The sequence below is a fragment of the Lepus europaeus genome, chromosome 7, assembly GCF_033115175.1.
Source record: "Lepus europaeus isolate LE1 chromosome 7, mLepTim1.pri, whole genome shotgun sequence".
NCBI lineage: Eukaryota > Metazoa > Chordata > Mammalia > Lagomorpha > Leporidae > Lepus > Lepus europaeus.
In genome coordinates, this window is record NC_084833.1 from 4,471,918 (window position 1) to 4,487,921 (window position 16,004).

Sequence of the window (16,004 nt, forward strand, 5' to 3'; positions counted from 1 at the left end):
GAGACCCCTGGTGCTCTGCCCCCCAGGGGCACCCAGGCACAAGGAGATGAGCACAGCCGGGCAGGCGCAGGCAGCGATAAATAAGGCCTTTATATACAGAGAATCGGGCGGGGCAGGGGTGGGCGGTGGGTGGGGCGGGGCGTGCAGGGCGGCCGGCGGGCAGCGGTCAGTGAGAGAAGATGCCCCGGAAGCGGGCCTTGTCCTCCTCGTCCTTCTGCCGGATCCGCGCCTCCAGGGCCCGCAGCTCCCGGCTCACCACGGGCGCCAGGGCCGGGTCCAGCTCCAGCACCTTGGCGAAGTCAGCCTGGGCCTCCTGCGCGTTCCACACGGCCGCGTGGGCCTTGCCCCGCTTGAAGTAGGCCTTGACGTTGTCTGAAAGGCACAGGGGTGGGCGGCAGGCCAGCAGGGGCGTGAGTGGGGGGCCCAGCAGCGCCCAGTTCCCACCACTACCTCCTGGCACCACGGGCCATCAGGGAGCCGAGACGGCCCCTCCCCCGACAGGCCATTGGCGTGGGGGCATTTGGAGTGCAGCACGGGTGCTGAGTGCCAGTGGCGCACCCCCCCGCGGGACTCCGCGCCCCCTGGGCCCACGCCCGGCGCTCACCGTCGTACTTGTTGAGGATGGAGGAGCAGTGGTCCAGCACCTCGTAGTACTCCTCGGCCACCAGCTTGCACTGGCAGTAGTTCAGCAGCAGCGGCGTGATCTGCTGGTCCAGCTCGATCCAGTCGGGGGAGCCAGGCTGCTCCTGGGGCGGCGGGGAGTGGCGCTGGGACCCAGCACCCAGCCCGGCCTGGCCTCCCCGGGCGAGCCACACGGCCACAGCAGCCCCCGCCCCACCTGGCCTCCCTGGGTGAGCCACGCAGCCACAGCGGCCCCTGCCCTGGCCCAGCTTCCCCGGCCGAGCCACGCGGCCACAGCGGCCCCAGCCCCCGGCCCGGCCTCCCGGTGAGCCTCACCTTCATCTGCAGGTTCTTGAGGCAGGCAATGGCGTCGTAGTACTTGGCGGCCGCCTCCTTCACCTGCCCCTCGCGGTACAGCCGGTTGCCCTCCTGGTGGATGCGCGGCACGGCCTTCACCTTCTCCTCATCCGTCATGGCCCACGGGTCCTGCTGGTACGTGCCGGGGCTCTCCACCTGCGGGGCGGAGCCGAGTCACAGCACGGCCAGCTGGGCCCTGGGGCGCCCCCCCCTCCCCCGGAGCTCGGGCGGGGCGGCCTCACCTTTAGCATCTCGAAGTGGAAGATGAGGGGCTGTGGGCTGTGCTGCAGGGCGTCCAGGTCGGCGTGGCCCAGGGAGCTGTGCTCGTGCATCTGCGCCATGCCGCAGCAGTGCCGCTGGCCCTCCAGGGGGTCCCTTCCCGCGGCGATGTTGCGGAGGCTCTTGGCCACCAGCGGGTACAGGACCACGTGCTGCAGGGGGCGAGCACGCGGCCATGTTGGGGAGGTTCTTGGCCACCAGCGGGTACAGGACCACGTGCTGCAGGGGGCGAGTGTGCGCCTGCCCCGCCGCCCTGACCCCAGCTCCGCCACACACGCGCTCACCCCCACCCCCGCCTGAGCAGCGGGGGGCCGTTCTTACCTCCCCACCCCCCAGGGGTGAGCCCCACCTGCCCCAGCCCAGCCTGGTCAGGGCCTACCCCAGACCCGGGCATGTGGGTCCCAGCCAGCCACCCTCCACCCAGAAAAGCTGCAGAACACCCCCACCCCTGCGGGTGTGATGGCAATCCCCCGACCCCTGCTGCCTGCGGGGTCCTCCCACAGACCCGTCCCCAGTGTTGGCTCTGGGCTGGCCCACACTGGCCATTTGCAAGCTGGAGGTAACAAGGCCAGACCACTGCCCCGCATAGCTTAGGAGCAGGCAGAAGACCGGATCCCAGCCCTGCAGGGCACGAACGTTATAGGACCCAGTGAGGGGTTCGAGCCAATCACTGGCAGTCAGGGAGGGCCCCCTGGGGGTGGTGACTGGGGAATTAGCTTTGAAGTAGGAGGAAGGATGCTGGCTAAGGCGAGGATGGAGGAGAGGCTGAGAGGAGGACTGGGGCGGGACCCTGGGGGGCACGTGAGCAGCCCCAGCTCCTGTCTCTGCTGCCCCTACCATGGGCCACTTGCATTTGAGACTGGGTGGGCAGGAGAGGCTGTCGGAGTTGGGTCTGGGAAGAGCGTGCACACGTATGTGTGTGCAGCCTGGCGGGGCGGCTGCACCGACCTTGGTGTCGCACAGGAACTGGGCGGTCTCGCCTTCCCGCATGCTGCGCACGATCGTCTCCCACACGGGCAGCTTGAACTTCTTGCCGATGATGAGCTCCATGGGCTTGCCGCGGGCCCGGCTGTCGTCCAGCACCGTGCCCTCGCGGTCGCTGTGCAGGGTCCGGTAGTGGAACGTGGCCTGCGCGCCACACGTGTGCTCATGAGGGCAAAGCCCCGCCCCCTGCGAGCCCCGAAGGCCAAGGCCAGCCCCCGACCTGCAGGCCAGCACCTGACCCCGAGCCGGGGGCCACCCTGCAAGCCAGGGCTGGTGGGCGGCCCGCATCCGGCTCTGACCCTCCCTTCGTAGCTAACAGGCGCCTACTATGTGCTCGCTCTGTGCTAGCCCCTAGAACATTGCAGTGGACAAAGCAGGCCGAAGTCCCAGCGGCCCTGGGACTGGCAAAGGGGAGCCGGGTCAGGCGGTGCCAGGTGCTGTGGATCAGAACACAGAACACGGCAGGGCCGAGAGGCGGCGAGGCCAGTGGGCGGGCGCTGCAGGGCCCCGGGGTCAGTGGAGACGGCTCCCACCCAGCCTCAAGGCGGCGGGCAGGACCCTGGGTTTTACCCAATGGCTTGAGGATGTGGGTTTGGTGGCTGGGCTGGGGAGAGACCGTGGGAGGGCAAAGGCAGGGGCCTCGGGAGACCGGGGACAGGTGGCCTGGAATTGCGCCGGGTCGGCACGCAGAGGCGAGCGGCCAGGCCTGGCGTGGTGAGAGACACGGGGTTCTGGCCGGAGTGGGCCCAGGGGCAGCAGGGCAAGCGGCCGGCCATGAGGCTGGAGCCGAGCAGGCAGGCGGGGAGGCCGCAGAGGACGTTCCGGGGTGAGTGCAGAGGAAGCCGCCCCAGGAAGTGGGCGGGGAGCCGGCGTGGTCACCTCCGCCCGCACGGCGCACCCTCTGCCGCCCTCACCCAGCAGCGGCGCCCACTCGCGTGGCGGGAACAGGCGTGGGCGGCCCGCGGCCCCACACCGACCCCGCTTCCACCGTTCCTCTCCTGATGCACCTTCGGGCCTGGGCCTCCAGGCCCACCCCGCACCCCCTCTGCTCGCGGGGCACCGGCAGGACCGGGGGCCGCGCGCCCCGCGCACTGGGAGGTGGTCGAGGGCAGGAGGCCGGGGCCAGGGGAGCCCCGGGGAAGCTGCGAGGGTCTTCACGACCCCGCGACCCGGCGTAGCCTGTGTTTCCGTCCAGAAAACAGCGTGGCCACAAGGCCCGGGGCCACTCCCGGGGGGTGGGGTTGCCCCTAACTCTGCTCCGCTTGAGCAATGAGGTCAAACCCCCCCCAACACGGGTGTCGCTGAGTGACGGCCGCCCCGGCCAATGCAGCCACAAGCCCGGGCCTGGAGGTGGGACAGACGCGACCGGATTCACACCCCCCCACTTAAATTCAGACCAATCAGCGTCGAGCTCCGCATGTGAGCGGCAGGAGCACCGGCCGCTACCGTCTGGGCATGCGCAACCTCTCGCCTCAGGCCTCCTCCCGCCTCGCATGCGCACCGCGCCGCAGGGGGACACAGGAGGGGTCACCACGAACCTTGGTTCCATCCTGATAGTCGGGTAATTCTCCCCGGCCCTCCTGGATCACGCGCTTTTGGATTCCGTCCTCCCGGAGTCTTGCGATGATATCCGCCATCCTCCTTCCCCACGGCTGTCTTTCGGCAACTTCCGGACTCGTTCGGTAGCTTCCGGACCTGCTTTTGGCGACTCCTTAAAGCCTCGGCGGCTTCCGAGCTAGCGCCATTTTGACTGAGGGCAGAAGCCAAACGAGGGCTGACCGTGGCGGCGGGCGGTGATTGGTGCAGCTCTGCGGGCCCGCCCAGGGGCGGGGCCTCGGGACGTCTTGGGGCGGGAGCCGAGCGCGTCCCGGAGGCGTGGTCTGGGTGACGCGGGGGACGGGGCGGGGCGGCGCTAGCAGTGCGTGCGGTTGCAGGGGCGCGGACCCCGGCCCGCGGGCGCGGCTGTCTGCGGCTCCCGAACGGTTAGTGCAGCGCCGGCTGTGTTAGGATATCCAGTGGCGGTATTTCGGCCATACAGAAAAAGAAAGAGAAAGCAGATATATATATATGTGTCTGTATATATATATATGTATACAATTACATAATCTCACCCCAAACACAAAAACCTACCATTTTGCTGTAAACCCTTCCAGTTCTTTCACACCTGTTTATTTAAGCTATATTTTATTTTAAACATAGCGTATGACAGTTACTATTTTATTTATTTTTTATTTATTTGAAAGAGAAGGGTTGGGACCGAGGGAGAGGTCTGGTTCATGCCCCAGATGGGCCGGGCGAAGCCGGAGCCTGCACCTGCACCCGGGTCTCCCTCGCGGGTGCAGGGGCCACGATGCTTCCCCAGGTGCGGTCGCGCGGAGCCGGGTTGGAACCCATGTGCAGGCTGCGGGCGGAGGTCAGCCCGGCCCAGCCCCTGCCTGTGCGCGCCCACGTGGCCGGCAAGCCCGGAGCCACGCTGTGCGCGGTACAGGCCCCGTGAGGACATGAGGGAGTTAGGGCGGGGACTCACCGAGAACCCACGCTGGGTGTCACGGCCCGGACTTCCGCGCCCTGGGTTCTGTGAAAGAACAAAGAGGAGGGGATTTCTGTGCCGGGGAGAGCCCGCCCGACGCAGAGTGCTGGCCAGCAGATAGCCCGCGGTGGAAGCCAGGGCCCCTGGGTCGGAGCCGGGCTGGGCAGCAGCTGGGGGCGTCCCCCGCCCCCCCCACGCAGGGTTCAGGTCACAGGCGGGGACCCCCGTGCCCACCTGCTGAGGCGGGGACCTGAGGCACAGAGCTGAGTGGAGGGACGCGCGCCCTGTGTGTGGTTTTAGCCAGCGCAGGTTTACAAGTCTTACCAGCGTTCGATGTGCCACACGTTAGAGTGTCACACGTTAGAGTGCCACACGTTAGAGTGTCACACATTAGATGTGCCACACGTTAGAGTGTCACACATTAGAGTGTCACACATTAGAGTGTCACACGTTCGATGAGTCACACGTTAGATGTGTCACACGTTCGATGTGTCACACGTTAGAGTGCCACACGTTCGATGAGTCACACGTTAGAGTGTCACACGTTAGAGTGTCACACGTTCGATGTGCCACACGTTAGATGTGCCACACGTTAGATGTGTCACACGTTCGATGTGTCACACGTTAGAGTGTCACACGTTCGATGTGTCACACGTTCGATGTGCCACACGTTAGAGTGCCACACGTTAGATGTGTCACACGTTAGAGTGCCACACGTTAGAGTGTCACACGTTAGATGTGCCACACGTTAGAGTGTCACACGTTCGATGTGTCACACGTTAGAGTGTCACACGTTCGATGTGCCACACGTTAGAGTGTCACACGTTAGAGTGCCACACGTTAGAGTGTCACACATTAGATGTGCCACACGTTAGATGTGTCACATGTTAGAGTGTCACACGTTAGAGTGTCACACGTTCGATGTGCCACACGTTAGAGTGTCACACGTTAGAGTGTCACACGTTAGATGTGTCACACGTTCGATGTGCCACACGTTTGATGTGTCACACGTTAGAGTGTCACACGTTAGAGTGCCACACGTTCGATGTGTCACACGTTAGAGTGTCACACGTTCGATGTGCCACACGTTAGATGTGTCACACGTTAGAGTGTCACACGTTAGATGTGTCACACGTTAGAGTGCCACACGTTCGATGTGTCACACGTTCGATGTGCCACACGTTCGATGTGTCACACGTTAGATGTGCCACACGTTAGAGTGTCACACGTTCGATGTGCCACACGTTAGAGTGTCACACGTTCAATGTGCCACACGTTAGAGTGTCACACATTAGATGTGCCACACGTTAGATGTGTCACACGTTAGATGTGCCACACGTTAGAGTGTCACACGTTCGATGTGCCACACGTTAGAGTGCCACACGTTAGAGTGTCACACGTTAGATGTGTCACACGTTAGATGTGTCACACGTTAGAGTGTCACACGTTAGAGTGTCACACGTTCGATGAGTCACACGTTAGATGTGTCACACGTTAGATGTGTCACACGTTAGAGTGTCATACGTTAGAGTGTCACACGTTCGATGTGCCACACGTTAGATGTGCCACACGTTAGAGTGTCACACGTTCGATGTGCCACACGTTAGAGTGCCACACGTTAGAGTGTCACACGTTAGATGTGTCACACGTTAGATGTGTCACACGTTAGAGTGTCACACGTTAGAGTGTCACACGTTCGATGAGTCACACGTTAGATGTGTCACACGTTAGATGTGTCACACGTTAGAGTGCCACACGTTCGATGTGTCACACGTTCGATGTGCCACACGTTAGAGTGTCACACGTTAGAGTGTCACACGTTCGATGTGTCACACGTTAGAGTGTCACACGTTCGATGTGCCACACGTTCGATGTGCCACACGTTCGATGTGTCACACGTTCGATGTGTCACACGTTCGATGTGCCACACGTTCGAGTGCCACACGTTAGATGTGCCACACGTTAGAGTGTCACACGTTAGATGTGTCACACGTTAGAGTGTCACACGTTCGATGTGCCACACGTTCGATGTGCCACACGTTAGATGTGTCACACGTTAGAGTGCCACACGTTAGAGTGTCACACGTTAGATGTGCCACACGTTAGATGTGCCACACGTTAGAGTGCCACACGTTCGATGTGTCACACGTTAGAGTGCCACACGTTAGAGTGTCACACGTTAGAGTGCCACACGTTCGATGTGTCACACGTTAGAGTGCCACACGTTAGAGTGTCACACGTTAGATGTGCCACACGTTCGAGTGCCACACGTTAGATGTGTCACACGTTAGATGTGCCACACGTTTGATGTGCCACACGTTAGATGTGTCACACGTTAGAGTGTCACACGTTAGATGTGCCACACGTTCGAGTGCCACACGTTAGATGTGTCACACGTTGGATGTGTCACACGTTCGATGTGCCACACGTTAGATGTGTCACACGTTAGAGTGTCACACGTTCGATGTGTCACACGTTAGAGTGCCACATGTTAGATGTGTCACACGTTAGAGTGTCACACGTTCGATGTGCCACACGTTCGATGTGTCACACGTTCGATGTGCCACACGTTAGAGTGCCACACGTTCGATGTGCCACACGTTCGATGTGCCACACGTTCGATGTGTCACACGTTAGATGTGTCACACGTTCGATGTGCCACACGTTAGAGTGTCACACGTTCGATGTGTCACACGTTCGATGTGCCACACGTTAGAGTGCCACACGTTCGATGTGCCACACGTTAGAGTGCCACACGTTCGATGTGCCACACGTTCGATGTGCCACACGTTAGATGTGCCACACGTTAGATGTGCCACACGTTCGATGTGCCACACGTTAGAGTGTCACACGTTCGATGTGTCACACGTTCGATGTGCCACACGTTAGAGTGCCACACGTTAGAGTGCCACACGTTAGATGTGCCACACGTTAGAGTGTCACACGTTAGATGTGTCACACGTTACAGTGTCACACGTTCGATGTGCCACACGTTAGAGTGCCACACGTTAGATGTGTCACACGTTAGAGTGCCACACGTTAGAGTGTCACACGTTAGATGTGCCACACGTTAGATGTGCCACACGTTAGAGTGCCACACGTTCGATGTGTCACACGTTAGAGTGCCACACGTTAGAGTGTCACACGTTAGATGTGTCACACGTTAGATGTGTCACACGTTCGATGTGTCACACGTTAGAGTGTCACACGTTAGAGTGTCACACGTTAGATGTGCCACACGTTAGATGTGTCACTCGTTCGATGTGTCACACGTTAGATGTGTCACAGAAGCGTGAGGTTAGTTTAATCCTGAGTCCGCAAACAGATAAGCCAGGCCAGAAAGGTGTCCGCCTGTTTTACTGATAAATATGGATGTGAAAATCCTCATTAAAATATCATGCTAATTGGGGCTGGTGCTGTGGTGTAGTGGTTAAAGCTGCCGCCTGCAGCGCCGGCGTACCATATGGGCACCAGTTCGAGTCCCGGCTGCTCCTCTTCCAGTCCAGCTCTATGCTGTGGCCTGGGAAAGCAGTAGAAGATGGCCCAAGAGCTTGGGCCCCTGCACCCGCGTGGGAGACCAGGAGAAGCACCTGGCTCCTGGCTTTGGATCGGTGCAGCTCCATTGCAGCCATTTGGGGAGTGAACCAGCAGATGGAAGACCTCTCTCTCTCTCTGCCTTTCAAATAAATAAGTCAGTTTAAAAAAAAAAAAAAAGTGCTCAGGCGCCTGCCCCCCGTGCGGGAGACCCAGGTGGAGCTCCTGCATCCCGGCCGCTGTAGCCGCTGGGAGTGACCAGCAGAGGAAGTCTCTCCTCGCTCTCTCCCTCTGTGACTGCCTTTCAAATTCATAATTTTTTTTTTTTTGACAGGCAGAGTGGACAGTGGGAGAGAGAGACAGAGAGAAAGGTCTTCCTTTACCGTTGGTTCACCCTCCAATGGCCGCCGCGGTGCGCTGCGGCAGGCACACCGCGCTGATCCGAAGCCAGGAGCCAGGTGCTTCCTCCTGGTCTCCCATGGGGTGCAGGGCCCAAGCACTTGGGCCATCCTCCACTGCCTTCCCTGGCCACAGCAGAGAGCTGGCCTGGAAGAGGGGCAACCAGGATAGAATCGGTGCCCCGACCGGGACTAGAACCCGGTGTGCCGGCGCCGCAAGGTGGAGGATTAGCCTAGTGAGCCGCAGCGCTGGCCTCAAATTCATAAATGTTTTTTTTAAAATGTTTAAAAGTGTGATACCTCCAGAAATAAATTCCAATAAAAGTTGGGACGATTTAGAACTTGGAAGACGCGTCTGTCGTACTCCTAGCCAAGAGCTGATGTCCAGGAAAGGCTGGGCCGGTGAGCTAACTACAGCGCAAACCCCAGTAACAGGAGGCCAAGGAGGCCTTTGGGGTCAGGCACAGCGCCCCCAGCAGCTGAGGTGGGCCAGGCTGAAGCCAGGAGCCCAGACCTCAGTCCCGGTCTCCCACGCGGGTGGCTGGGCACTGCCTCCCAGGCTGTGTGTGAGCAGGAGGCTGGGTCCGGAGAGGTGGGACTCGAACTCCCACCCCACTTTCCATCCAGGAGCAGCACCGGCTCCTGGCCCGCCCAGGTCCCAGGAACAAGCTGAGGGCTCTGCAGCCACGCCTTCTACAAGGTGAGCCTGGGGGGCCCTGGGCGTCTCGGGCGTCTCCGCGCCCTGGGATGGGACAGCACTCGAAGGGACACTGCAAACGCGCATGGAGGACACTGCTCTCAGCCCGGGGAAGGTCAGGGGCAGACGTGCAGGATCCAAGCATGCAAGGGACACTGCGTGCAGACGCGCCTGTCGGCGGGGAAAAGGCTAGACGCCGCTAGGGAAGGACCCCGGGACGGCCGGGGCGCGGGAGACGGCGCCCCCAGAAGGGCTGCACCAACTCTGCGGCCGTCAGAAACCCTGAGACGAGCCTTCCACTCCACCTGTGCAGGTGGGCAGCCGGGCGGCACCAGGCCCGAGAGCGCCCCCTGCTGGAGGAGTCAACAGGTGCAGAGCTCCGCGGGCTCGGTGGTCTGGTGGTCTAGCCGGTCAGGGGACAGAAGCTGTGGGTGGCCGTGGCGGCTCAGCAGGAGCCACACCAGCATGGGGGCACGTGGAAACCGTTAGCATTGCGCGGAGAAATGCAAGCAGCCCTGCACCCACGTGGGAGACCGGGAGGAAGCTCCTCGCTCTGCCTCTCTGTGTAATTCTTTCAAATAAATAAATACATCTTTAAAAAATGAGGGGCTGGCACTGTGGTGTAGCGGGTTAAGCCGCAGCCTGTGGTGCCAGCATCCCTATGGGCACCGGTTCAAGACCCGGCTGGGCACCGATCCTGTCCCGGTTGCCCCTCTTCCAGGCCAGCTCTCTGCTGTGGCCCCGGAGTGCAGTGGAGGATGGCCCAAGTCCTTGGGCCCTGCACCCCATGGGAGACCAGGAGAAGCACCTGGCTCCTGGCTTCAAATCGGCGCAGCTCTGGCCATTGTGGCCAACTGGGGAGTGAACCAGCAGAAAGAAGATCTCTCTCTCTCTCTCTCTCTCTCTCTCTCTCTCTCTCTGCCTCTCCTCTCTCTCTCTGTGTGTAACTCTGATTTTCAAATAAATAAATAAATCTTAAAAAAAAAAAAATAGGCCGGTGCCGTGGCTTCACAGGCTAATCCTCCACCTTGCGGTGCCGGCACACCGGGTTCTAGTCCCGGTTAGGGCGCCAGATTCTATCCCGGTTGCCCCTCTTCCAGGCCAGCTCTCTGCTATGGCCCGGGAGTGCAGTGGAGGATGGCCCAAGTGCTTGGGCCCTGCACCCCATGGGAGACCAGGAGAAGCACCTGGCTCCTGGCTTCGGATCAGTGAGATGCGCCAGCCGCAGCGGCCATTGGAGGGTGAACCAATGGCAAAAAGGAAGACCTTTCTCTCTGTCTCTCTCTCACTGTCCACTCTGCCTGTCAGAAAAAATTAATTAAAAATAAATAAATAAATAAAAACAACCGAACCCCATGCCAAGAACTGTCTCTGTCTCCCCCTCTCTGTAACTCTTTCAAATAAATCTCACAAAAGGAAAAGGCAATTGGCTGGCGCCATGGCTCACTAGGCTAATCCTCCGCCTTGCGGCGCCGGCACACCGGGTTCTAGTCCCAGTCAGGGCGCCGGATTCTATCCCGGTTGCCCCTCTTCCAGGCCAGCTCTCTGCTATGGCCCGGGAGTGCAGTGGAGGATGGCCCAAGTGCTTGGGCCCTGCACCCCATGGGAGACCAGGAGAAGCACCTGGCTCCTGGCTTCGGATCGGTGAGATGCGCCGGCCGCAGCGGCCATTGGAGGGTGAACCAACGGCAAAGGAAGACCTTTCTCTCTCTCTCTCTCTCTCACTGTCCACTCTGCCTGTCAAAAAAAAAAAGACAGTTGCAGGAAGGCGCTGTTGTGTAGTGAGAGGTGGCGTCTCTGAACCGTGCGGTCTGAGCAGAGACGTGGAAGAGCCAGCCACGGAAAGGGCACAGCAGCCAGCACGTGCAAAGGCCCTGAGGCCACCTGGGCCGAGTGCAGCCTGGAGAAGGAAGACGGTGACACGGCCAGCCCGGGGGGAGGGGATGAGGAGGAGAGGAGGGCCCGCCGGGTTGGCAAGCCTGGGCAGGGCCGCGGAGTGAGCAGGGCTCCAGGCCGGGCGAGTGGTTCACATTCTATGCTCATTTCCAGGGGAAGCCAGAGTGCTAAGCAGAGGTGTTTTTTTTTTTTAATTAATTTATTTATTTGAAAGAGTTACACAGAGAGAGGGGAGAGACAGAGAGAGAGAGAGAGAGAGAGAGAGAGGTCTTCCATCCGCTGGTTCACCCCCCAAATGGCTGGGACGGCCAGAGCTGAGCCGATCCCAAGCCAGGAGCCAGCAGCTTCCTCCAGGTCTCCCACGTGGGTGCAGAGGCCCAAGCACTTGGGTCGTCTTCCACTGCTTTCCCAGGCCAAAGCAGGGAGCTGGATTGGAAGTGGAGCAGCCGGGACTCGAACCCGCGCCCATATGGGATGCCGGCACTGCAGGCCAGGGCTTTAACCCGCTGAGCCACAGCGTCGCCCCCGGACACTTTTCAAATAACTTAAAAAACAACAACAAAACAATAGCGCCCGCGCGCACACGATTGGACCCGGATGGGAGGCCATGGAAGTGCAATAAAAAGCCAGGAGCCTCAGGCGCCACATCTGGAAAATGGGGAGAAGAGCCCCCTCCTTCAGCGAGTCAGGTGCGGAGAGGCACGCTGCGGGCCGAAACCAGCCCGCCCGCCGACCCGCTCGGCGCTCGGCAGCTCTGGCCTCCCGTGCCGTGGCCTGTGCGGGGGGCGGGACTCCAGCCGGGCGAGTCCCGGAAGGACGGCGCGGGGCGGGGGCCTGCGCGCGGGGGGCGGGACTCCAGCCAGGCGCAGTCCCGAAAGGACGGCGCGGGGCGGGGCCGGCGCGGGGGGCGGGGCCTTGCTGGGGCGGGGCGGGGCCTGAGCGCGGGGGGCGGGACTCCAGCCAGGCGCAGTCCCGAAAGGACGGCGCGGGGCGGGGCCTGCGCGGGGCGGGCGGGCGGCGCGGATGGCGGCGGCGCGGCGCGCCTGAGCGGGCGGGGGCCATGAGCGCCGGCCGGCCTCAGTTCAGCATCGATGACGCCTTCGAGCTGTCCCTGGAGGACGCGGGTCCCGGGCCCGAGTCCGGCGGGGTCGCCCGCTTCGGGCCGCTGCACTTCGAGCGCCGGGCCCGGTTCGACGTGGCCGACGAGGACAAGCAGTCCCGGCTGCGCTACCAGGTGAACGGCCCGGCCCACCTCACCCCTGCTCGGGGCCGCGCCCCGGAGCGAAGCCGCCCCCACACGTGCCCCTGGAGCCAGCGCCCTGCCCAGACCCCCTCAGCTCCGACTTGTGCCGCCGCGGGCGCCCACGTGCCCAGCGTCCCCGGGGCGCGGGCCTGCGAGGCTGTGGGGAACCCCGCCCCCTCCCCACTCACACGACCGTAGCCCACTAGAGCGGCCCCCTGGTCCCCAGAGACCCTCCGTCACCCCTAACCCGGGAGCCCTGGACGGGCCCCGCCCGTGCACAGCCCCCAAGCTGTGCCCCGAATGCCCTGGGAGCTGCACCCCGACTCCCGGGACCCCCAAAGCCCCCGGCAGGCACCCACCTCCCCCCTGGGTTTCGGTTTCTGTGAGTCACCCGACACGTCTGGCCGGGAGGGTGGAGGCCGGTGAGCAGCTGCAGGCGGGCAGCCAGCTCCGTGGGCGGCCTCCTCCCGCCGGCCTCTGAGCCCCGTGTTCCGGAACAGAACCTGGAGAACGACGGGGAGGGGGCGCAGAGCTCTCCGCAGCCCGACGGGAGGACCGGCACCAGGTCAGGGCCAGGCGGGGCTGCCCGGGCCCAGCCCTCCCCCACCAGGTCCTGCAGGGCCACTCTGCCCGCCCGTCCACGCTCCCACACCTCCCCTGACCGCCAGACCCCAGCCCTCTCCCCCCCCCCCAGGTCCTGCAGGGCTGCTCTGCCCCGCCCGTCCACGCCTACCCGGCCCTATCCCGCAGGACACCCCAGCCTGTTCTGGCACCTCCTCCCGCAGCTCCCCTGTCCTGCAGACCCCAGCCCTTGCGTCCACCCTAGGCCTCAGGGGGCACCCTCTGTCCTGATGGGCTCCCGTCCCCACTGTCCCACCCCACGCCCGGGCCTGCAGGGATTCGGGCCGAACCTCCATCCGCAGCTCCCAGTGGTCGTTCAGCACCGGCAGCACCAGCACCCAGCGCTCCTACAGCGCCTGCTGCAGGTGAGCCCCCGCCCCCCAGCTGCAGGTGAGCCCCTGGTCCCCCAGCTGCAGTGAGCCCCGCCCCCCCAGCTGCAGGTGAGCCCCTGGTCCCCCAGCTGCAGGTGAGCCCCCGCCCCCAGCCCTGCCCCAGGGCCCCTGCAGCCCAGGATCTTCTCACTCCCACTCTGCCCTGCCCCTGCCCCCAGCCCCTGCAGCCCAGGCTCCCCTCACTCCGCCCCTGCCCCCAGCCCCTGCAGCCCTGCTCCCCTCACTCCACCCCTGCCCCCAGCCCCTGCAGCCCTGCTCCCTCTCACTCCGCCCTGCCCCCAGCTGGACACTGCACCCCTTGATCCAGAAGAACCGCCGCGTGGTGCTGGCCTCCTTCCTGCTCCTGCTGCTGGGGCTGGGTGAGTGTCCCCTGGGCCCCTGCCCTCCTGGGCACACGGTAGGCGGTCACACCGCTCAGTGTGCCACGCCATCCGGGGACAGGAGTCCCAGTCACCATCGCCCTGTGCCTGCCTTCGCCCAGGTGCCGGGCACGAGTTCAGGCCCCTCCCCTCCAGGTGGTCTCACAGCCAGTGAAAGTTGGGGTGCAGAGCCTGGGTGCAGGGGCGGGTGCTGAGGCCCCGACCCCCTCCCCAGCCTCAGACGTAAAGACCAGGCTTGGGCCGGGAGGGGGGGGCCGCTGCTGGGGACCTCCACCCACACCTGCGGCAGGTGCCCTGTTGGGAATTGGGAGGGCGTGTCCCAGCCCCCACCATCCCGTCTGGGACCACAGCCCTCGGTGGCCCCTCTCGCTCCCAGCTGTCCAGCTGCCCCCAGCCCTCTTCTAACCCGGGACCCAGAGCCCAGGGGCTGGAGAGTGGGCGCAGCGGCCACCCGCGTGGCACTGCCATGGCGGCACCCTTGCCTCTGCCGGGAGCTCTTAGAAAGCTCCGGATCCTGTGCCAGCGCGGTTCCCCCACCTGCACCTCTGTCTGCCAGGACCGTGTCCACGGCACGGCCTCGGCTGCCAGCTGCCGCGTGGCCGGGTTCCTTCCTCAGTAACTCGGGTGCTGGCCACACCTGTCTCATCCGGGCGGGGTTACGGTTCAGTATGGCAGTGCACGTGCCACCCTTAGTCCCTGCCTGCGGCACCAGGTGAGTGGCCGGTAGATTAGCTGTGGCCATTACTGCTGTCCCCGCCAGGGGAGATGTCACTGCCTCCAGGAAGCCCCTTCCAGTCTCCCAGGCTGAGCCCAGTTTGGGTCGCTCCCTAGGCCCCCAGCTGTCCCACTGCCCCCCCAGTAGCCTGACCAGCTGGGTCCAGCGTCCAGGTTCTGGGTCTTGCACAGGGCTTTGCTGAGTGACCGAACGGCTGCACCAAGGAGCCAGCCTCTTCCCGGGGCCTGCCAAGCCCTGCTTGGTGAGCGCCCGCGCGGGTCCGTGCCCAGGGGACCGTGCACTCAGCGTGGGGGGCGCCCTTGCCCGGGCCTGGGTTCTGTTGGGGTCGGGGGTGGAAGGCGGGGTGCTCACCCCTGCGCCGCCCTCTGTGTGCAGTGCTGATCCTGGTCGGCGTGGGACTGCAGGTGGCGCCCTCTCCAGGTGAGCGCCCCTCCTGCGCCCAGGGGTCCTTGCAGCCCTTTGCCTCCCCGCCAGAACCGAGGCTTGCCGCCTCTCCTCCCGCCCCGCTCCGGCCCTCCAGCCCTGCCTCGAACCTCCTCCCGCCCCGCCCCGCCCACTCCCGCCGCGGCCCCGCCTCTCTGCCCGCCCCGCCCCGCCCACTCCCGCCCCAGCCCCGCCTCTCCTCCCGCAGGTGTCTCCAGCGCCGTCTTCTTCGTGCCCGGCTTCCTGTTGTTGGTCCCAGGAGGTGCGAACGGGCGCGGGGCGGGGCCGGGGCTGGGGGCTGAGGGCGGGGCCGGGGCGGGGCCTGCCGCTGACAGGCTCCGCCCCACAGTCTACCACGTGATCTTCATCTACTGCGCCGTCAAGGGCCACCAGGGCTTCCAGTTCTTCTACCTGCCCTACTTCGAGAAGTGAGGACAGGAGCCAGGGCAGGCGACCCCGCGCCGGGAGCGGCCCTGCGGCCCCCCGGCGTCCCCCCAGCCTCGGGGAGCCTGCCCGCGGCCTGCTCTGTGCCCGACTTCTCGGGCCGCGGGCCGCCCGGTGGGTGATGTTTTGTGCTAATAAAAAGATGATTATCTCCAGCAGGGACACAGGTGTCCTGTCCTGCCCCCCCCCCCGGAGGCCCCGCCCCCACCCCCACCCCCAGAGAAGGCCTGCAGTTGGGCAGACCGTGTCCAGGGCCGCTGACCTCCCCGTGGGCACACGACAGCCCTGGGCTAAGCCTTTGCAAGGTCACAGCAGGGGTCAGGGCCTCTGTGTCCACCCGGCAGCCTTGGCTGAGGGCACCCATGACGCGGGCTGGGGCCCCTGAAGGTGCCCAAGGCAAGGCAGCCGCCCCCCCCAACTGCCCTGCTGCCCAGGCCGCGGGGCCACAGGACAGCCTCAGAGATGAGAG

At 63.6% G+C, this 16,004-nt stretch overlaps 2 protein-coding genes across 6 annotated transcripts; one reads left to right on the forward strand and one right to left on the reverse strand.

Moving 5' to 3' along the window:
* Nucleotides 1–91: 91 nt before the first annotated feature.
* AIP (aryl hydrocarbon receptor interacting protein) lies at nt 92–4,020 on the reverse strand. Of its 2 annotated transcripts, none has more exons than XM_062197731.1 (6): nt 3,780–4,020; nt 2,206–2,385; nt 1,221–1,409; nt 958–1,134; nt 605–746; nt 92–372 (listed from the first exon to the last, which is right to left on the reverse strand). In XM_062197731.1, the coding sequence occupies exons 1-6, from the start codon at nt 3,876–3,878 to the stop codon at nt 167–169; spliced, it is 993 nt and encodes a 330-aa protein (XP_062053715.1). In that variant the 5' UTR covers nt 3,879–4,020; the 3' UTR covers nt 92–166. The 2 variants fall into 2 exon arrangements, with proteins under 2 accessions (XP_062053715.1, XP_062053716.1); XM_062197732.1 differs by having other exon boundaries at nt 209–372; nt 613–746.
* Nucleotides 4,021–12,312: 8,292 nt separating this feature from the next.
* TMEM134 (transmembrane protein 134) lies at nt 12,313–15,697 on the forward strand. 4 transcript variants are annotated; one of them, XM_062197733.1, is made up of 7 exons: nt 12,313–12,530; nt 13,040–13,104; nt 13,436–13,525; nt 13,835–13,911; nt 15,044–15,088; nt 15,300–15,353; nt 15,441–15,697. In XM_062197733.1, the coding sequence occupies exons 1-7, from the start codon at nt 12,357–12,359 to the stop codon at nt 15,521–15,523; spliced, it is 588 nt and encodes a 195-aa protein (XP_062053717.1). In that variant the 5' UTR covers nt 12,313–12,356; the 3' UTR covers nt 15,524–15,697. The 4 variants fall into 4 exon arrangements, 3 of the variants coding, with proteins under 3 accessions (XP_062053717.1, XP_062053719.1, XP_062053720.1); XM_062197735.1 differs by having other exon boundaries at nt 13,463–13,525; XR_009866433.1 differs by lacking the exons at nt 15,300–15,353; nt 15,441–15,697 and adding an exon at nt 14,764–14,909.
* Nucleotides 15,698–16,004: the final 307 nt, after the last annotated feature.